Source organism: Eretmochelys imbricata, chromosome 7 (assembly GCF_965152235.1).
Source record: "Eretmochelys imbricata isolate rEreImb1 chromosome 7, rEreImb1.hap1, whole genome shotgun sequence".
NCBI classification, from domain to species: Eukaryota; Metazoa; Chordata; order Testudines; family Cheloniidae; genus Eretmochelys; species Eretmochelys imbricata.
In genome coordinates this window covers 23,134,818-23,156,955 of record NC_135578.1, presented here as the reverse complement: position 1 = coordinate 23,156,955, position 22,138 = coordinate 23,134,818, and the positions used below count along the sequence as shown (strand labels likewise).

Here is a 22,138-nt window from a genome sequence, read left to right as displayed (position 1 = left end):
CATTTAATGTTACTTTTCCACTTGCTCTTGTCTGATATTTAATGCAAAAATCTCACTGACTAATATTCTGTTTAACCACAAGGTGGAAGAACTGCTTTACTTATGATGCCATCTTGGTTAACTTGCATGAAATATGCATGCACATTAGGCACATATCATTATTGTTATTATTTAATAGTTCTGTTACAGTGGCACCCAGAGGTTCCATTCAGGACCAGAACCCCTGGTGCTAAATGCTGTACAAACCTAGTCCACCATCCTGCAAGTAGCTCCAGGCACATGGATCCCTGTGGCACACAGAGCCCCATTGACTTCAACCAGGCTTCCCATAGGGATCTGTCTGCATGGAGCTCCTTGCAGGACTGGGACCTTAGATACAGACTCTCTAATTAATCAATTGGCTAATATACAAGATTGATCAAATCCAGTGGTAAAAATACTACTCCTTGGGTTTACAAGTAGCACTGAAAACATTTCCAAGATAAAGTGAGTTTGAGAAACTGCTCTGCTGTTCCTTAGTAGAATAAATAAAAATCTCAAATTCAGAAATGGAAAAAAAACAAAAAAACGCACAAAGCGCTTGCAATCTAAAGAGTTATTTTAATAGAATCTAAGAATTTTAAAGACTTAGGAAAACATTTCTGTGCTTATCGGGTTTTGTGCAAGCATAAAACATAAAATAAAATCCTATATTCACTTGTGAATCTAAGCAAATTGGTGCCCCTTTAATCAAATCAGGGGTTGGCAACCTTTCAGAAGTGGTGTGCTGAGTCTTCATTTATTCACTTTAATTTAAGGTTTCGCATGCCAGTAATACATTTAAACATTTTTAGAAGGTCTCTCTCTGTAAGTCTATATATTGTATAACTAAACTATTGTCTTATGTAAAGTAAACAAGGTTTTCAAAATGTTTAAGAAGCTTAATTTAAAATTAAATTAAAATGCTGATCTTACGCCGCCGGCCTGCTCAGCCCGCTGCCAGCCTGGGGTTCCGTTCACTGAGGCCGGCAGCGGGCTGAGCGGGGCCTGTGGCCAGGACTCCGGCTGACAAGGGGCTGGCAGCCAGAACCCCAGACTGGCAGCGGGCTGAGCGGGGCCGGTGGCCAGGACCCCAGACCGGCAGCGGGCTGAGCAGCTCAACCCGCTGCCACTCAGCCCACTGCCGCTCAGGGGTTCCGTCCGCCGGCTCCTGCCAGCCAGGGTCTCAGCTGCCGGCCCTGCTCAGCCCACTGCCAGTCTGGGATCCCGGCCCTGCCCACATACAGTGGGTGCCTACCTTCTCCCTGGTACTAGCCCATTTTCTTCTTCTCTCTCTGCACTGAGCTGAGGGTGGGAGTGCACTGAGCAAAGGGCTGGGGGTGAAGGAGCAGGCTGGGGGTTGGGGTGCAGGGTCTGGCTAGGAGCTAGAATGAGGGAGGGGGCTCAGGGTTGGGGCAGGAGGTTTGGGTGTGGAGTGCTTACCTGGGCAGCTCTCATTTGGTGCGAGGGGTGCAGGTGGGAATGTGGAGGGGGGGGGTGCAGGAGCTGCCGTTTGGTGCTCAGGGTTGGGGTGGGAATGTGGGGGGTGCAACAGTCAGGGCATGGAGTGGGGGGGGCTGGGGGTGTGTGAGAAGGGTGCAGGAGTCAGGGCAGAGGGCTGGGGGCATGTGTGGGGGTGCTGGAGTCAGGGCTGGGGTCATGGGGCGGTGCAAGGGTCAGGGCAGGAGGCTGGGATGTGTGGCGGGTTCAGGGGTTAGGGCAGAGGGCTGGGTGTGTGAGGGGGTAGGGGTCAGGGCAGAAGTCTTGGGGCTGGGGGTGTGTGAGGGGGGTGAAGGGGTCAGGGCAGGGGGGTGGGATGTGTGGGGGGTGCAGGGGTCAGGGCAGAGGGCTGGGGGGGTGCAAAGGGGATGCAGGTGTCAGAGCAGAGGACTGGAGGTGTGTGGGGGGTGCAGGGGTCAGGGCAGAGGGCTGGGGGGGTGCAAAGGGGATGCAGGTGTCAGGGCAGAGGGCTGGAGGTGTGTGAGGGGGTGCAGGGGTCAGGGCAGAGGGCTGGGGGTGTGGGGGATGCAGGAGTCAGGGCAGAGGGCTGGGGGGGTGCAAAGGGGATGCAGGTGTCAGAGCAGAGGGCTGGGGGTGTGTGAGGGGGGTAAAGGGGTCAGGGCAGGAGGGTGGGGTGTGGGGGGGGGTGAAGGGGTCAGGGCAGGGGTCGTGGGGGGTGCAGGGGTCAGGGCAGAGGGCTGGGTGTGTGTGTGGGTGGTAGTGGTCAGGGCAGAGGGCTGGGGGTGTGAGCTGGGGTCCTGGGGGTGCTCCCAGCCCCCTACCCGGAGCAGCTCATGGCAGGGGGCTGGAGGCGATATGCCCTGATTCCACCTCCCTTCCCCAAGGCCCCATCCCCACCTCTTCTCCGCCTCCTCCCCGGAGCAGCCAGGGCGCTGCGGCTCCGCTTCTCCCTCTCCTTGCAAGGGCCATCAGTGGATCAGCGGCAGGGAGGGAGAGGAGGAGGGGCAGGAACCCAGTACGTTGGGGGAACAGGCCTGGGGGGGACCTTGCCTGCCCTGCAGCAGCAGCTGCAGACCAAACTTCTCCACCCTGCCCCCTCAGCAGGGGATTGGGCGGGGAGGGAGGCGCAGAGGCGCAGAGAAGAGCTTGCCGGGCTGGGCAGGATTTTTAATGGCACGCTGCTGCCTGCCAGGGTCCCGGCCGCAGGCCCCACTCAGCCTGCTCCGGCCTGGGTTCAGCATTGGGCTGAGCGGGGCAGGCGGCTGGGACCCGTTAGGCAGCAGCGTGCCATTAAAAATTGGCTCGCTTGCCGTCTTTGACACATGTGCCATAGGTTGCCGACCCCTGAATCAAATGGAGGATGAAATCCTGACCCCATTGAAGTCAATGGCAAAAATCCCAATGACTTCAATGGGGCCAGAATTTCACCTGGAGTCTTTTGTCGGGAGATGCTCTTCCCCAGCCTACATATGAATCTTGAAGGTGTGTTGACAAATATGTTCATAGATGCCAAAAAAAAAGGTAAACCGTGACAGCTTCTTAATAAACCTGCAGTGGGAGATTCATTTACAGAGTAATTACATGGTAAATATAGTCAACGGAGACACATCACGTAAAATGGAGTACTAGTCTTTCTCTCCCCCAAGATACACACAAACTAAAACATTTTCAGGGACTAAGTCATCTGGGTGCTTAATGAAGGAGGTAATTTTTAAATTTAATTTCCCTATAGCCCATCTGATTGCCAATTGAAGCGACTACATGCTAAATGATGGTACTTTCAATTTCTATGGGATATGGTATTATCTTTACTTCCTGCCCGAAACAGAAATAAACCTGAGATGCAAAATTTGGATGCAGATTTCAAACAGCGCAAAGTGCCTGGGAGATATCAATCTGGGGGTGGGTGCCAAAATTTTCAAACTTGGGTGTGTAAACTGTGGCACCTAAATCCAAATTTAGGTGTAATGGCCCTACAGATTTTAAAAATAATTGGTTTTGTTTTCCCTTCAGGCCTGAGTCTGATATTTTAGTGAGCAGAGGAATTTCCAATATCATCACCAGGACATGAGAGCTTAGCCCCATGACCCTGTGTAACTGTGCATCAGATGTCTTGAATTCTGGACTACATTTACGACTCAGACCTCTATTTCTCCAATTTTATCACCCAGGCTCCTGGCACTTCACTATCCTGCATGTACTCAGTGCTTAATTTGTGCCAGGGCTGAGCCCCAGCACCTCTGGACTTGCTGCATCAGTTATGAATGTAAAAAAAAATTGCTTGCACCCCGGCCCCGCTTTCATTATAACTTAAGCTCTGCAGGTACTTATGCTGCGACTCACGTAATAATTTATGAATGATACTTTATAATACTGTATTTTTGTTCAGCTATGTTCTTAACTGGCAATATTACAACTCTACTCTTTTATAAGGTGGTCAATTACCTGGCTCTCATTACAATACATCCCTTTTAATAATATATGCCTTGTTCACATATAAGACCAAAGGCAAAATCCTGATCCCACTGAAGTCAGTGACAAAATTCCCATTGACTTCAACAGGGCCAAGATTTTGTCCGGAATCTTCAAATATGGCCTCCAGATTATATGCACACACTCATTGGGGTAACAATTCTAGAACAATTTTTAACAAAAGAAATCTCTGTAATAAACCACACATTTATTTGCTAAAATGCACTCACAGAGGATACGTTATAACCAAATTATGCTGATCACCTGAGGCCATGCAGAAATTCCCCCCCGTCAAATAAAAACTCAATTAGGTGCATTATGGTGCAGGGATGGGGCGGAGATGAGGGAGGTTTGCATCTTTCTCTGAAGCGTCTGGTTCCTCCCACTGTCAGCAACAGGATTCCATGACAGCACCTGACATATCAGTCATCGTGAACCAACAGGCTATGACGGGGTGGGCAGACTACGGCCAGTGGGCCGGATCCGGCCCATCAGGGCTTTGGATCTGGCCCGCGGGATTGCCACCCCCTGTGGCACCACAGGCCCTGCGCTGCTCCCAGAAGCGGCCAGCACCACGTCCCTGCGGCCCCTGGGGGATGGGGGACAGAGGGCTCCACGCGCTGCCCTCGCCTGTGGGTACCTCCCTAGCAGGCTAGGGCACCACGCGGCGCGCTCTGTCTCCCCGCCCCCTGGGGCCGCAGGGACGTGGTGCTGGCCACTTCCGGGAGCGGCATGTGCAGGGCCAGGGCAGGGAGCCAGGGTGCCTGCCCTGGTGCACGCTGCTACCACCCTGGAGCTGCTCCAGGAAAGTGGCGCCGGGCCAGAGCCCGCACCCTGAACCCCTCCTGCACCCCGCACCCCCTCCTGTACCCCAACCCCCTGCCCTGAACCCCTCCTGCACCCCGCACCCCTCCTGTACCCCAACCCCCGCCGCACTCCTCCTGCACCCCAACCCTCTGCCCTGAGCCCCCTGCCGCACCCCTCCTGCAATCCCAAACCCCCTGCTGCACCTCTCCTGCACCTCAACCCCTTGCCCTGAGCCCCCTGCCACACTCCTCCTGCACCCCGCACCTCTCCTACACGCCACACCCCTCCTACCACACCTCTCCTGTACCTCAACCCCCTGCCCTGAGCCCCCTGCCACACCCCACACTCCTTCTGCACCCCAACCCCCTGCCCCGAGCCCCCTGCCAGACCCCACACTCCTTCTGCATCCCAACCCCCTGCCCTGAGCCCCCTGCTGCACCCCGTACCCCTCCTGCACCCCAACCCCCTACTGCACTCCTTCTACACCCCAACCCCCTGCCCTGAGCCCCCTGCCACACCTCACACCCCTCCTGCACCCTAACCCCCTGCCCTGAGCTCCCTCGTATACCTACACCCCTCCTGCGCCCCAGTCCCTTGCCCTGAGCCCCTTCCTGCACACTGCACCCCCTCCCACACCTCAACCCCCTGCCCCAGCCCTACATTCATGGCCCTGCATGCAATTTCCCCACCCAGATGTGACACTCGGGCCAAAAAGTTTGCCCACCCCTGGGCTATGACAAAAAATGTCAGTCGTGAACCAGCGGGCTAATATTTCAACAAGATTATAAAGCCCAAAGAATGGTACCAATAACTGCAGGGAGGGATGTGTTTTGCTCCACTTCTGACCAAAGCAGGTCTGAGTTATTTTAAAACACCCAAATTCTTGAATTGGCTACAGCTTTACGTATGTTCTCTTTGATTTAAAAAAAAAACATTTGCTTCTTACAGTCACCATAACAACTTTGTGTGCATAAAGAAATACAAGAAAACTTTCTTTCCTTTAGAGAAATGTCCTTTTTCATTGGCTTACTTGACTCATTTTATTGTGGCCTTTCTGAGTGGATTTTGTAAAGGATGATAGGCCTCAAGTTCAAATCCACATCAGGCACTTTCAGTACAACACTCCCAAGGACTGAAATTCATTTATATTTTTATTTTCAGAGCGATGGCCCAGGACCAGTCCTTGTAAAAAATGTACTGGTCTTGAAAACATTTGTACCGGTCTTCCCTAAGTGTTTGTAGCCCTGGCAGGTCACAAGATTCATGTCATTCTGATTATCTTGTTCTCCAAATACACTTAATTCCTAAAGTGATTTTAGTAACTGCTGTCTTGAAATCATCAAGCACCAGAAATCATTGCTTCATGCTTTTTCAGAGCCTGGAATCCAGTTAATGGTATAAAGCATTAATCTTTACCTCTGACATTTCTTGAGATATCAGCTAAAACCCATTTTGTGCTTAAAACACACACGTTTGGAATTGAAATTGGGAGAGGGCAAAGCAAGAAGGTAATAGGAATGATGTGACTTCAAGGGCAGATGGTTTTCAAGATATTGGACATGAAATTGTAACTGATCTCTTCAGTCCAGCAGGTTTATTTTGACATTGGGCCAGGACTGAATATAAAACTAGAACTTGGACCAGGGCCTACAGCCCCTTAACCTTTTGTCTATCAAACCTGTGTTCGGGCATGAATCTCAAAAACCCAGGCATTCAATTCCATGTGCATAATTACATACTTAATTTGTACATGAAGTTACTGCTGTTGTGCACATAAACCGGGTATCTGTGCACACAGCCATTTGTGTGTCCAACTATGCTTGCAGTTGTAAGAATTTTGCATGCAAATTAAGCATGCAATTGCATGTATACGTTTGTGTGCATACAGTACTTGAAAAGCAGGCTCTGTATGTAAAATTACATTGTTGATCCTTAAAGTAAGCCACCAATTCAGTGTCCTGTTTATCCTATGGATCTTTGCATCTTACAAAGTAGTTCCTTCAATCTTGCACTTCTTGTCTCATGACAATATCAACATTTAAATCAAAACTGTCTGGAAATCATTCTTTTAGCAACCGTGCTCTTTTGATTTGGAATTCTGCGTAGTAGTAGAAATTCATCAAGCAAATTCCCTCTCTGGTTTTAAAACCAAAGCTGAAACTGGACCTGTTTTATTTGGTACAGAATGAATGAGCTTTGATGTGATTTGATTTTTATCATATTTCATTTGAACTTTTACATCTCCCAGGGACCCTTGTGAGCAAAAACCTTCATAAATAAAAATTGTATTGAATTTCCAATCTCTGTCTGACTCTTAAAAGTTATTTGATAATTTTTTGACCATGAAATCTTATCTCCATAATACACCAATATGCGGAAGGTGACTGCAGATGTTTAGTAATGGAGCTAGATGTCTCTGTAGGGTTTTTCTAATGGGTTTTCCGTTCCCTTATTAAAATAGGGGATAGGTTGTATTACTAACCCATAAACAGTTCTTTTGTATTCTGACTCGTGGGCAAGCCCTGAGATGCTATTGATATTTCCATTATTCCCTGACTTCAGTTTTGCTTTGAATGGTTTTGTTAACATCAAATTAATGGTAAGGTGTTTAATTGACATCCCCCCAAAAGCTGCTATAATTTAAGTAGAGCAGATGGTGTTCGTAGTCGCTTAGTAGACTTAGGCGATTAGAATTTTTATACTGACTCCTTAAGAAGTTGGGTGCCTCTGCCTTAGAAATGATTCTTCTGGTAATTTTTGGTGGAACAGTGACTTCCAGCAACTGGTTAGGTTAATCACAGGCATGTATTCCAGACGGATATCCCACGAGATATCTTAACACTTGCTTTCCTACTTAAAATTCATATTGTGGATGCAGATTAAGTATAAATTTCTCACCAAGTCTGGTCCATTTTTTAAGTCACCTTTTAATGCCTGCTTATTTCCATATCTCAGAGTGGGCTCCTCTGAGTGCCAATGGACTTACAACATAGGTCTGACCATGCTCCCACAGCAGTCAATGGCAAAAATCCTACCGATTTCAGCTGGAGCTGGATCAAGTCCCCAAAGTGGTATCCTTCCGACTTGTGGTATAGAATGGATTATGCCCCTCTGATGCCTAACCAGAAATATCATTTAAAGGTGGTCTAACCAACATTTACTTTGGAGTCATATTTGGAAAGATTTATTTTCCTGTTGCTGCTAGAGATCAGCTAAGCAAATAAATCAGAATCTAGACGTTGATCTATACAATTTCACAGGAGCACAAGAATGTTAAAAATCCTCCTTGAACTCAAAAGAGCTAGGACACTGGCCAATTGAATGTTCAGGAGACAAGTCTGCTGTGTCCCCAGAAAAGTTAACACTCTGAGTTTTACAGACATTATCAAGTGGCGGAGAGATTTTCATGGTACGTTTTTAGTACTGTGGCTTTTTTGAACTTTTTTGCCCTCCATCAGTTAAGGGATTCAGCTGTTCAGGGAAAATATCAAGTTTCTTGGCACAATAAGTATTATTTAGTGCACTAGATGACTGTTCCAAGCTGCATTACTTCACATGGGAGGACACTCATTCAATTTTTAAATAAGTATTTTAACACAGAAGGTTATATCATATATCAGATATGAATAGTGGGAAGGAGCTTTCAACACCATGGCCTTGTGCCTGTTCTCCTTGGTATCCTGGTATGAGAACATGGGCAGGCCAACAAATGGCAAAATACTTAAGCTATTAACGTGCAAATCACTGAAGAACCCAGGCTCTTGTGCATGTGTTGCCTTTGCCTATTTGTCTCCATAAGGCATTCCAGAGAATGAGACTTACAGGTCCAAATTCAGAGTGAGGTGCATGCTGCTATGTGTCAGTCTGCCTTACACTCCCTCACCAACACATACATGACGGTAAGGGAATTTAAGTCAGTGTAACTGAGGAACTGGAAGGTATAAGTCACATCCTCCGGTTAGTTGCTTTTCTTGCTACATTCTTCTCTTCTAGCATGTGAGTGAAACCGTTTGAGACTCTTTTACACTCAGCTACCTGCAGCAGGCACAATTCAGAGGTGATGGGTGAGGACAGAAAGGTGTACTTTACAGTTTGGAAAGTGGGAGTGCATCCTGCAAATCAGGATGTTTAAGGGAATCGAAGTATGTGTATGGGACTGTAGGAGGTGTTTAAATTGGTGTAACATGTGGGTACATCAACTTAGACTCCTCTAGATTCACCCCTGAATTTGTCCTGCTGTCTGAAGGGTATTCTGATGTAAACATTTCACACAATGACTACGGCTCAAATCTTGGTCACACTGAAGTCAATGGGAAATTTGCCATTGACTTCAGTGGGATCACAATTTGGCCCCCTGGCCTCACTACTCAAGGCACCTTCAAAGAATTAGTGTATTAAGAATGCTCAAGTTATTGTATCTTCTGAATTACAGGTGAAATTTGCAAACACCTTGCAATCTAGGAATGCATGTTGTGTGCATGATGTCCTGTTTAGCATGAGCATCTTAGAAAAGACCTCTTCAAACTTGTTTGCTATGGCCCTTCCCAGCAGCTAGCAAGGAAGCCAGAGGACAAACCAGAAACCCCACATTTCATTCAGGGAGCACACCACTTTCTCCTGACATTTTCATCTTGGCTATTATGTAACAGGGGCAATGGATTCTATCACTGGCATACATTATAACAGTCAAAGATCCTATGGCAGCCACATACGAAATCAATCTCCATATAAAATACTTGGCAGGATCAACTCCTTCCATTGGTTTATCATGGGATATTTTTTTAATCACCAGGAAAAGCCAAGGTACCTGTTCTTAGAGATTTGGTTAGCGACTCAGTTATACCAGCATAAACACATTGATTTCAGTGGTATTCTCAGTATAACAGACAGCAGAATTTCACCCTCAGCTCAAAGACATCTTAGGACACACCAGACCGACAACCTTGCCCATTATTCTGAGAGTTTTTATCCAGGCACAGTAATAAGCATACCAAAACTTAACACGGCTGAAGTGTCTGCTGTGACATTTGGGACAGAGACAAAATATTGCCTTTCTCCTCTCCACAGGTGTTAAGATGACCTTAGCTTGATAACTGGTTATACTGTTTTCAACATGTTCTTTTCTACTGTGAGTGGAGCCAGACAACAGCTAAGGTGAGTTTAAAGACAAGGTTAGGTATGAGAGAGGGTTCTTCTTCCCCCACCCTATCCTCTTTCTATTTATCTTCTTAAGTCTGAAAAGGAGGAGTTTAGTACTCATGAGAGATGCCAGACTGACAGTGCTGGGTGTTGACCCCTTCCCATCCATAGAAGAGGTACAACTACAAGCAACAGCAGTGCAAGCTTCCTCCAGACTGTTATGTCAATGTTCCTCAACCCTGACCTGGAGGAATGATGTCTGAGGATCAGAGCGGAATGCGAATCTCCATGGTCCATTTAGACCTTGACCTTTCTTCTCAGAGTGCCAACAAGGAAACCAACCATGATGATACTTTTTTAGTAATTTGGATATCTATCCACTAGGAGCTAAACTGAGACCCACCAACTCACTTCACATGGGACAATGTGCAGCCATCAGCTGGGAATGACTTTCAAACCCTGCTGACCAGCACTAGATTTGAACCAGTGATCCAGAAGGAAAGGTGCACTATTCTATTAGCAATCCCTCAAGCCATGTATTCCTCTTTCCTTTTCTGGTTCACTAGAGAAAGGAAGAATCCAACACTGGGAGCCTCTTCCTGAGATGAGTTTGAATTTTGGGAAAATATTAGGCCTGATTCTCCTCTCACTTACACTTTTATTACACCAGTGCAACTCCATTGACTTCAAAAGAGTCAGACCTATTTTACACCAGTGCAAGGGAGTAAAAGTCAGGCCCCCTTCTCTTTTTATATTGGTGTTTACTCATTATTTGCTTGCTTGTTTTCTTCTTTAAGAAGTTATCAATTAACTCTAACACAGGCTTTCAATTTAAAAGGTCAAGTGAAACAAAGCAACTAAACCAGCTTCCTAATTAAAATCAATCTTGTCCTGCAGCATAAACTTCACTGTGTATTTTATCACTGCAAACCACAGCAAACAGTCAACATACCTCACCACTGATTAAAAAATAAAGGTGATTTCTGCACAATTTGCCCATCCCTGGAAGAAGGGAACTTTTGGGACCCAGAGCTTAAGCCTTATACATTATTTGTTGGGTCAGCTAAAATTAGCTACATGCAGAAGGATGGATAAGGTCTCATTAATCTGGGTTGTAACTCCAGTAATTTCAACAAATAGATCACGCTATGTTTACATTTAACAAAGTCCTGATGCTCCCTCTAATAAATGTTCTTTTTCAGGTGATTTCTTTGGCACAATTGTGCCTTGAAGCAGCCAGTTAGGTGAATGGCAGATGTATATTCCTGATAGGAATCCCAGGAGACTTCCAACAGCTGCTTGCCTAATCAAAGCTAGTGAGGTGTATGGTCTAAATTCAGCTCAGGTATCAGTTACCCAGTGAGTCTACTGCGCCCCTATAAACCACTTTCTATTTTCTGCCTATTACCAATTGTTGATGGCTGTCTGTGCACTTTGTCAAATTACATCATTTACTAAATCAGAAACACTTTCATAAGAAGCACAATTTATTGATTTTTAAAGATTACAGCTCAAATTTAGCTCCAAAGAGTGACCTCTTTCATTTCTGTGATTAGTGCTGCATCTCTAGAAACACTACTAGCAGCCAAGGAGTACACATATACACCTCGTTCCTCCCTTCCCTAGATAATGTACAGTGTTCCTTATACATGAATTGATATCCTTTATTGCCTTTCCTGTTAAGGAGTGCACAAAACACTCCTTGTTATCTGCAAATACCCAATATCTCCTAATGCAAGAAGAATAGGTTTCTGAGAGCTTTGAAGAATGGTGTTGACAAAACCAGAGGGACGGCAATTGTAGAGTAATAATAAAACTTTGCCTTTCTACCGTGCTTTTGATCTGTGGATCTCAAAGTGATTTACAGACATTAATTAATTACACCTCCTAACAGCAAAGAGCATAAAGTAGATGTGTTTTTATATGTGCTTTATTCATGGCTAAACCAAAACACAACAAAGTTTCGTGATTTGCCCAAGTTACAGAGCTGGAAATATAAATCAGGAGTTCTAATTCCCACACCTGTGCTCTTACCTCTAGACAACTCTCTCTGCACTTGCTTCTGTATTAGAAAGTTCACATTTATTTGCCTGACTCTAACTGGGAATCACTATTTTTAATTTTAAAATACTGTGGTGATCTCAGCAGCATTTTTGAAGGAAGGGGTCAGGTGTAGGGTCCATGTGAGAAATGGGTTCTCTTTCATTACTGTATGCCTAGTGAGGTAAGTTTTCCCCACTCTGAAGCCAAGGAATGAGACAATGAAATTGTGGAGCTGAATAACATTTTAGCACCAGCACTTTACCTCTGGTAGTGAAGAATCAGAAGCACCAGCAGGCCAGAACAGGGCATGTTCTCCATAGAAAAGCTGGCAAAATCATGCAATTTTATAAAGGGTAACTGGGAAAAGGCGAAATTCAGAAGAAGTATCTATATTAAGACTTTACACTTTAGAGACTGGGTTCTCTGGTGAGATGTGGACCCTTTGTAGTCACAGGAGAGAATCTGGTCTGAGGTAATAACCCACTCTGCAAAAAGGAAGGTAGCATCATCTATGCTTCAGACTCTTTGTGCAGCAACTGAAGTTCAAAGATCAGAGACAACAGTAATACTTTGCACAGGTTACTATTATTGGTGTGGCATGAACAATGTACTAGGCACTTGGTTCTGTTCTCTTACCTAGTCCTTTTCTTCCAAAAATCTCAGAGCCATTACAAACACAGATTAATCCTCCCACCCCATTCCGAGATGTGTCAGTATCATTACGTCCATTTAACAGATAGCGGAACTAAAGCAGACTGGTAAAGTGACTTGCCCAAAGTCGCACAATGAGACTGTGGCACAACTGTGACTACAACTCAGGTCTCCTAGCTCTGAGGTCTGTGTTGTAGCCATAAGACCAAGGGCATTGCAAAGCCCAGCAAACATAGAGAAAGAGGTGATCTTTATTAGCCATGAGACTGAGCCGCAAAATTTTGGTTGGGATCTGAACTTCCCCCAGTGTTGGGGTGTTTTAATCCAGGGATTCAGTATGGGATCCTCTGTACTCTTTGGGTATGTCTACATTGCAATTAAAAACCCAAAGCTGGCCTGTGCCAGCTGACTCTGGCTCACAGTGCTTGAGCTATGGGAGTGTTTAATTGTGGTGTAGACATTTTAGCTCAGGATGCAGCCCAAGCCTGAATATCTACACCACAATTAAACAGCCCTGCAACCCCAGTCAGCTGCCATATGGGCCAGCTGTGGGTTTTTTAAATGCAGTGTAGACATACCCTCTAAAGCTAGAATGGTTCATGGAACAGAGGGATCTTAAAGAGGTTTTTGGAGGAGGAGGAGGAGGAGGAAGCTGGGTAGGGTAAACATAAATGGAGACGTTGTTCTAAGCCTAAGGGACGGCGTGGAAGTAGGAGAGAAGCTGGAAGCTTGCCAAGGAGACAAATGGAATGATCAAGAGAGAAACTAGAGCATAGAGCATGGGATGAGATGTAGGCAGACATGAGAGGAAAGATACAGGAATGGCCAGAGTTGTGCAAGGCTTTGAAAATGAGGATGGGAAGCTTTGAACTTCATCTGGAAGGAGAGTGGCAGGCACTGAAGGGACTGGAGAAGCAGGAAGACATGGTCAAAGCATCTAGCCCTAGTAATTTGCCTGGGGCCTGAGGGAAAAAAGGTATCTTTTCAATTCAATTGATTTAAAGCAGAGGATGTTAGAAACACAGAGGATTTTCCAGTCCAGTTATTGGTTCCTGTTCAATAAGGTACTTCAGCAAGTGTCAGACATTAAACATGTGAATAGTCCCTTTGAATCCAATGAGAATATTCACATGCTTAAAGGCAAGCACATGTTTATGCTTTGCTGAGTTGGGACTTGGGCAGAATTGCCATGTGGCTTGGTGGAAACGACCACATCTCCTGCAGTAAAGAACTTATAAAAAAAATCTAGAATTAAGATACACAGCATATCTATTACAGAATGCATTATTATGTGCAACATAATTTAATAACACTTCCTATAGCAAGGCAGGTCTGCCTATATGGCATCACGGCCCTCTAACACTCTGCTGCTCTTTGCACTGTGCAGCATAAATTCACGACCCATATTGCAGACTACGCTGTGGCTGAAATCAGAGGGTGGGTTATTAAATCATTCCATCAGACACTCAGAGGGGATGGTACAACATACACGGAGATGAGATGTTTGCCAAGGAAAATAAGGGTGGTGCACTTATGAGCATATCCCGTGTATATTTCAGCCAATTTTTAATAAATCCTTTACTTCCAACCTCCAAGTATCAGATGGTAGTAAACTGCTAACGTTCTAGTTCCAGCTGAGCACAACTGGGGGTGAAATGCCTTCTTTTGGAAACTGCTGGTACATGATCTGTTATGTCTGCTTCAAAACCTTTAGGGAGAGGCGCAAGTGTAGCTGGTATTCTGACCTACGGATTCAAAGCATGATGGTTCATGAATCAAATTGCCAGAAGGGCTTCATATGCCATAACAGAGAAAGAGAGGACCCTCAAAACTAAACATTCAACCAGTGGGAAAAACAGATGTTAAAAAGAGTACCCTAGTTTTACAGATTTGTAGGAAGCCAGCAAAATATAGACCTTCATGAACACGTTCAAACATTTTTTGCATTCCTTTTTCAAAGAAATAATTGTTAGCATGTTTTTATTGCACCTAAACTGATTGAAGGGACTCATTATACATTTTAAATTGTTTGGATGAATTGGGCATAAATGTGAGGTGCAGGGATCAATCCTCCCACGCCTCTGAGCTCAGGTATGTGGAAAGTGGGGTGGGGGGGTGCCATTCTACCCCATCTTGGCTCCAGTGTGTATTAGAGCATCATAGAAGGTGCCCTAAATTACATCACTGCTGTAGACCCTTCATGGATCCTATGCCAGTGGAGGATTTGCATAGTAGAGCTCCACTATGCCCTCAATCTGCCCCCTATGCTGGAGTGTATGTGGGGGGTGCTGGTGTGGGAGCTAGTTCTGACGGCTTTATACCCACTAGGGGAATTATTTGCTGGCAAATTAAGGCCAGAATCCAGTTCTTTTGAGCTAATTGAGAGACACAAAGGGGCAAGAACATAATGCAGAATCTGGCCCACCAGACTTTCAGAACTGCACACACACACACTAACGTGTGTTTGTGTATATAATCACTGCACATGCAAACTATGGTCCCCCAAGCAATCACAGTCACTGTTTGTGCACACGGACAATTAGATATCTACTAGTGGATTGTCTGCATGCACAGTTACCATGAGTGCATATGGAAACACAATGATTAGACGTGCAAATGATGAACATGGATATTTGTGCATTCAGTTGTGCATGGACACCACTAAAAAAAACCCAAGACAGAATGGACACAGTGCCAAGTAACTTTTTATAGAGTTTTCATTTTTTCCTCCTCTCCTTTGTTTGCAATACTCTAAATTACCTCTCAATTGTCCCTTCCAATTTTGCAAACGGTGATGTATTTCAGACTTTCAAGTAAAACTGAAATTAATATGTCTGCTTTTGCTTAACAGCCTCCATTTATACAGTGCCACATCTTGCCAATACTTCTTTGTTTGCATACTAGCATTACGGATGTCAGCACAGCCTTGGGAAAAATCTGAGTTAACATGTTAAAGGGCAACTTTACTGTCGTTTTGATTCTGTCAGTAAAGAGCATTTAAAAACCTGAGTGTTGAGGAGAGGTCCTAAGAACTGGCCACCTCAGGTAACCAGAGATGGGCCATGGATGAAACAAATAATTATTGTGGGTATTTGCGAACTTTCCCATGAGTGTGAAATTAACTCTGAAATCATGAAGGTGGCAGTGGGATTGCAAGAATCAAGAGATGTGAGAAAGACTTTGGCTCAAAACTGTATCTACCAATAAGCTTTCTTGCTCCTGTCCATGTCAAGCTTTTATTACAGTACTAATTATTGGTTTAGAAAGTTTAGAGAACCTGGGCTTTCCAGATCTTTTAGATTGACCCAGAATTTCCAGAGCTGTAAGAATTTCCAGAATTCCACCTTGAGCAACTGCATTGGACTTTCTACCATGAGACACTTGGGTGGCTTCAGCAAAATCTAAAACCCCCATCCTCTCCCCACCACCCCCTAAAGAGCAGAAAAAACAACTCCAAAGCAAAACAATCCTCACCCCACAAGAAGAAAGGAAAATGAGTTCAGGACAAGGGACGAAAGTTTTGCTAGCTTTGATTAGAATGCTGAAAGTGCTCCGGGCATGCCAACGCTGATTGAGCTTCTGCACTTCATGAGGTATCTCTAATGAGAGGAGGCCACACTAAATGACAACAGCCCCCAGAACCTACCCCAGCTCTGACAGCGGGATCCAAACACACGATATACAATATATCAATCGGTACTGCCTTCTGCTAGCAAGACAGACCTTGATAGACTACACAGTTTTCACTCAGTTCTTTCAATAACTATACAAAAAACAATAGATATGGAGTGGGGAGGAAAGGTCACTTCATCCCAGGCATGCAAGCTTGATGGAGGGGCTTTAGCTGTGTCCACCACAAACTGGAATGTCCTCACTTAAGTCCCCCTAGGATCTTCAGGGGCAGCTCTCTATAATGGAGTGTATTTCACATCCCCTGTAGATTTATTTAAGTTTTAAACCTTAGGAAACTTAGAAGCCAGAGCAGGAGTAGTCATAAAAACAAACAAAAACAACACATTTTTCCCCACTAAGCTGTAAATGAAAAATAATAAAGGAAAGAAACAAAACTGATCCATGTTGATGTAGTGTTCAAAGTAACCTTGAGGATAGATACTATGTCTTTAAGAACTTTCCACCTAAGTGAGTTGTCATTCAAGAGTATCACTCCTTGTCAGCTAGAAAGCTGTGTAGCTGAACTGTAATGACTCAACACAGCAGATATAATTTTTCTGCAGTGAAAGCAAGGGTTAAGGAAAATGTCCTTTGTTACAATTTAAGAAATTGTGCAAACTCTCTAGTGTTTTTTACAACACGTTAACGGGCAACTTTAATGTCACCTGGGTGCTGACAGCAAAGAGCTTTTAAAAACCCAGGTTTTCAGAAGAGATCCTAAGAACTGGCCACCTTAGCTTGTACCACTGAGGCAATCTTGGCAATCTTGACCCTAAAGTTACACTAGGTCACATGTCAACATAGGAAAGGAACAAGAATGATTTAACGTTACAAAGGCGAGAGACACAAATGTGAACGTTTAGACTATCAAACATATCCTACCTAGGGAACATGCAGGGAGATATAGGCTGACTCATAAGGCTCACAGCCTCATTTCTACTTTCCTTCTAAAAACCAAAATACCCACTGCCCAACTGACCCTCAGTGCAGTATTGTATGTATTGAGCAACCTTTGGTGAACTTCTTGTTGAGTGTTTTTATAAAACAGATTGATAGTCCCACTGGATAGTCAAGGGAATAGTTAGTGAATCACAGAAATTAGAGCGGGGAAAGGCCATTCGGGTCATCTTTTCCATCCCTCCTGCTACTAGTCACAGCAGGGAGAATGATAAACTGCTGGAACTTTTGGAACCAAATATAGAATTCAAGAAGAGTGTGGAGCACCATTCCAGTATGTGAATCCTGCTCTGCAAGTGACTGTCCTCAAACTCTCGGAGGGGATTCAGGCTGTCTTTCCTGATCACTTCTTGCCCTTTTTGTTGTTGGTCTTGTGACCCAAAGCAGCAACGTTTTGCTGCAAATGAATTCTCGAGCATTTCAGCACTTTATAACATATTGCTATGTTCTCCAAAGATGGTCTCATTTTATGAGTAAAGCAGCATCCTCTCAATTGTAGTTTCAGCCCAACAGAACTGCTCAGATTCCCAATCCCCTTGCCTGTACTGCCTAGGAATTGACACTCAGATACATTATGAGGCAGGCATCAGAGTACACATGAAAGGATATTACTAATTCAAACTGGATATCAGCTACCTGGCAAGACTTCAGCACATTTCTAGTCTACTGTCATCTAATCCTGTGAACCTAATGCTGCTTCAAGAAGCTCAATGTGATCATTCTGTCTGAACTACTCTTAAGTCCCTCTGGAAACAGCAAAATCCCTCTTTTGGTGCAGAGTTTATCCCGATGCTACATGAAAGCTACTTCTATTTAAACAATAGCCTGATATAAACAATGACTGCTAGACTGCTGAGGAGCTGCCGTCGCCATCTTTGTTCTCTTTGTGTGGATGCATGGCAGCAAATCTCATTTGCTGATGATAAAGTTGGTTTAATTTTTATTTTTGTGTTTCATTTCTCTCCCCCCCCTTTTCAAATATTGTATTCAAAGTTGTAACTAATAAGGGCTTCAAAACTGAGCCAAACTGTACCTTCAAGGTACTGGCTACACCTGGTCACACAGCAGCACAAGCCCCTGAGCACTGGATTTCCTCCTGACACTGGTGCAGGAGCTTCAGAATACTGAGAGAAGATGCAGGATGCTCTCCCCCAAAACTGGTTCACCTCCAGAGGGGATGGAGGCAGGGCCACAGCCTACATTCATCCCAACCTCTTTAAGGTAGTTAGTATTACTGTTTGCTCTAGTCTGTGCTCCCCACTGGGACTATGCTTGGCCCCTCTGCAGGAGTGCAAAAGAAAGGAAGGCTCCTTGCCTCTTCTCTCCCACTACCACTGCTCATGCACTGGGCCAGCTTCAATCTACCCCTTTGGGCAACTGTACCAATTTCAGACCAAGTTCTGCAAGCTCTTAACACCCACGTTAACCCTGCTGAAATCAATGGGGTGCACAGCATGTACGTGAAGGCAGAATCTTCCCTTGAAACTTTATCTGCACCTGCTAGGGCTCTCATTCAGTTGTGCTGCTTTACCCTGCAATGGGCCTTGAGCTGCAGCTATGATGGTGAGGCTAAGGCCCACAGCAGCCCAACCTGCGTTGTACATTACAGCTTACACGGCTAAACGATGAAGTGCTGTGGTAGGGTGCCTGGGCCAACTCCAGAGGCTTATTGGGATGGGAAGCCCATAGTACCAATCACAAAAGCTTGAAGTATCAATACTGAGTACATAGCAGTGGCTGAGATCACAGGTCTAAGGCACTGCTTGCTTGAGCATGTCACAGACTCATCTCTGTAGAACCCAATTTTCACCTCAGGCCACTTCCGAGGTCAAGCTGCACATCTCTCTCTATTCTGAGCTCTTCAGCTACAGCAGAATCTGGAAGCACAAGGAACAACTGCATTTCTATTGATCCACTAGGTCAGAGGGTGGGGGGATAAGATCTCGGGGGTTCAGTCTAGCTACAAGGCAGACATCGTAGCTGTCATGCATGAGGACGTTGATGGCCACCACATTCCACTGGTTTTCCCACGTATCCAGCTCTAGGATCTCTTTGGTGATAATTTCATGGCGAGCTGAAAAATAGTAGCAACAACAAAATATCAAAGGCAAAGTCAACAGGGTCAAAGAAGTTTGCAAAAATAATGAATTAATCCTTCCTCTTTGTGAGGAACTTGTCATAAACCATCAGGGTAGAGCAACCACATTAAATCACAGCCATTCTTACAACAAAATGCTTTTTATTGAGGCTGACAAATCTTAACTTAACAAAAGAGCCACCAGAGAAGGGAGAATTTTGCTTCTTTAGATGCAGCGCCGCATTACACTTCCTGGAAAAAGGAAAAACCTTTTCTTTGCTAACACAGGACCTGAACTTTCCAGCAGTTTTGCTACTCAAAGCCAAGTTCTTTTCTATAAATGAAAAGGGCTTTTATTTTCCTCACTTTTTCTTTTCATTTCAAAGTTAGGTTCTCACAGCAAGTGACCTTAATCTAAACTTTGCTTACTTTGAGAAGAGGATGTCAATGTGTTTTGCTATTAGTCTCCTTCCTCCACATCAGATGACTCTCTAGATGGCTTTACTAAAAGCTGAGTCTCAAAGATTCGCAAGCACAGGCATTTCACAACCATCAGGAGAAGAACTATCACAATAAGAAACATTAAATACCCAACATATTTTCTCTGAGACTTAATAATCTGGTGACAGGTTTCATTGTGCAGTGTGTCCAGACTGGCACTCCCATTCATCTCTTCCTTGGAGGCTGCTCTTGATCCTTTTTTACATGCCCTCAAAACCTATGCCTTTATCTCTAGTGAGTGTATGTGAGAGCATTTGTACCTTTCCCTTCTTTGAGGCTGACAGCAATTTTGCTTTGTGGATCAACCAGCAAAGGAAAGAAGAGGAAAGAAAATGTTGAAGTTCCAGAGAGCTGCAAAGCTTGTAACCTTGGGAGCACAGGCCATTCATTCTCTCCCATGAGAACAGTCTTAGCAGTTCCCCAGTCTTATCCACAACATCCATGTCTTCTTATGATTTAGGAGCAACAGGTGAAAACAATTGTGTCACAATGGCTCAATATCACGAGACCTAACATACATCCAGGGCTCTTCAACTGTCCTGGAAGGTTGGCTTTCAGGATGCGGGGGACAGTCATGTGGAAAAAAGAATTTCAGGATAAGTTTCCCCACCCTGATAACTGGGGGTAAATCTACATTAGTGTAGCTCCCCCACATCAACTGGTGTGGTGAGCACCCAAAGCCAACCCTGTTTCCAATTACCTGTGCCTTCTGCCATGTGTACATTCCTAAAGAAACTATTCACCAACTCCAATCACATCGTTTCTCATATGGTAACACAAAGAGATGCTTCTGTCTCAGTTCAGAACCTCAAATCATAATTTTTTCTCAGTTTTGCCCACAATTAATTGTGGAAGAGGGGAAAACAAGTTTGAACAAGGGGTAGGCTGCATTTTTCACTGAACTAAATCCTGAGCCCTTACTTTAGCTTTAATTCCCCTTCAGGAGTTTTCTTGAGTAAAGCCTGAATATAACCTGAGTAAGACCTCATTAGGATTTGTCCCTATCTAAATACCCCTTGTTCCATTTTTTCATACAGCCCGGGGGGAGCTAACCAGTCGTGATGTTTTGCTTATCAAACTCATGCAGTTCAGCAAGGAAAGAGGAAGAATAATAGGTAGGAAAGCACCATCCATCCATGAAAGAAGAGAACAAGCTGCTAAAACACCCAGTTAAAATATGGAGAAGAAAGGTTTGATTGACAGAGACTGTAAACAAATGACATCTACAAGCACCAGCAAAGAGCTCTTGTTTCTATATGACCCAGCAGGAGTGAGAAGGGTTTCTTTCAAAGCAAACAGGAAGACACAAGCAGCCCCAGTATGTGACACTGGAAGCTCCAGTCCTGTTATTTATTATTAGATCAACTCCTTTATGCCATAAATTATTATGCCAGGAATTTCTTTGGCGTGGATCACGACAAAATGAGACAATCGAGTGAGAAAATCAAACAGTGGAGCTGTCTAAAACATTCTGTGGAGGATTGCAACACTTGAAAAAAAAAATCCTAATTAAAACATCAAAGGAAGATTCAGAAATCCTCCCCACAAGTCTTGCTGTGTCTTTTCCTGACCCTCATGACTCATAACCTTTAGTGTCTTTTGTTTCCCTTTTTTGTAGGCTGTTGTAACCAGTTTTGTTCCTCTCTCTACGAATTCTGTTTTCCAGCACATGGGGTGTTAGTTAACGCTCAACTCTTGAGAGAAAAAAAGAGAGTCTATGTTGTTGGAATAAAGGATGTAATAATTTCTCTAGTCTTATCTCGCTTAACTTAAAAGGAAACTACACCTATTTGGTTCACATAAAGAGAATTATCTGAGACAAAGAAAAAATATGTTAACAAGAAATGGGCTAAAATTGGTTCTTCATCTCTGAAGCCCTTTGAATTTTGGTGGGAATCAAATTCAAATCACTGAATTCAAATGTAGTTCTGTGATTCTGGTTCCAGATTTTGGGTCTAAAAACAGAAAGGACCAATGCTGCAGATCCAGTTTGTGCACAGCCAATGCATTCTTGCAAGGTTTCAGCCGAAGAGGGTAGAAATCTCACAAAAAGAGATGATCTCATAAGACTTCCACTGCTATGTAAGAGCTAAGTATTATTTATTGCCACTATTGTCTAATATTATTTTGGGCCAAAATTTTGCAAGAATACCTTGTGTGAGTTTGGGGCCATTGGTTCCAGTCTCTAGTCTGGATTCAGGCTTTAACGCGAATCCCAAACCTTAGCTTAGAGGTAACTCAAGTGATGCTCTAAGCACTGTCTCATCAGTTTCTCTGTTATTTTAATTATAATTTGTATTTCTAAGCTTCAATCTCTTATAGTAGCTTATTTTGCTGAAA

The 22,138-nt window shown here is 44.5% G+C and overlaps 1 protein-coding gene across 1 annotated transcript in view; it reads right to left on the bottom strand.

Moving 5' to 3' along the window:
* Positions 1–16,896: 16,896 nt before the first annotated feature.
* The window catches only part of KBTBD12 (kelch repeat and BTB domain containing 12), a 51,146-nt gene continuing 45,904 nt past the window's right edge, over positions 16,897–22,138 (bottom strand). Inside the window, exon 6 of the mRNA XM_077821688.1 lies at positions 16,897–19,294. Within this exon, the coding sequence (XP_077677814.1) occupies positions 19,125–19,294 (170 nt within the window). The 3' untranslated portion in view covers positions 16,897–19,124. The remainder of the gene's footprint in view (positions 19,295–22,138) is intronic.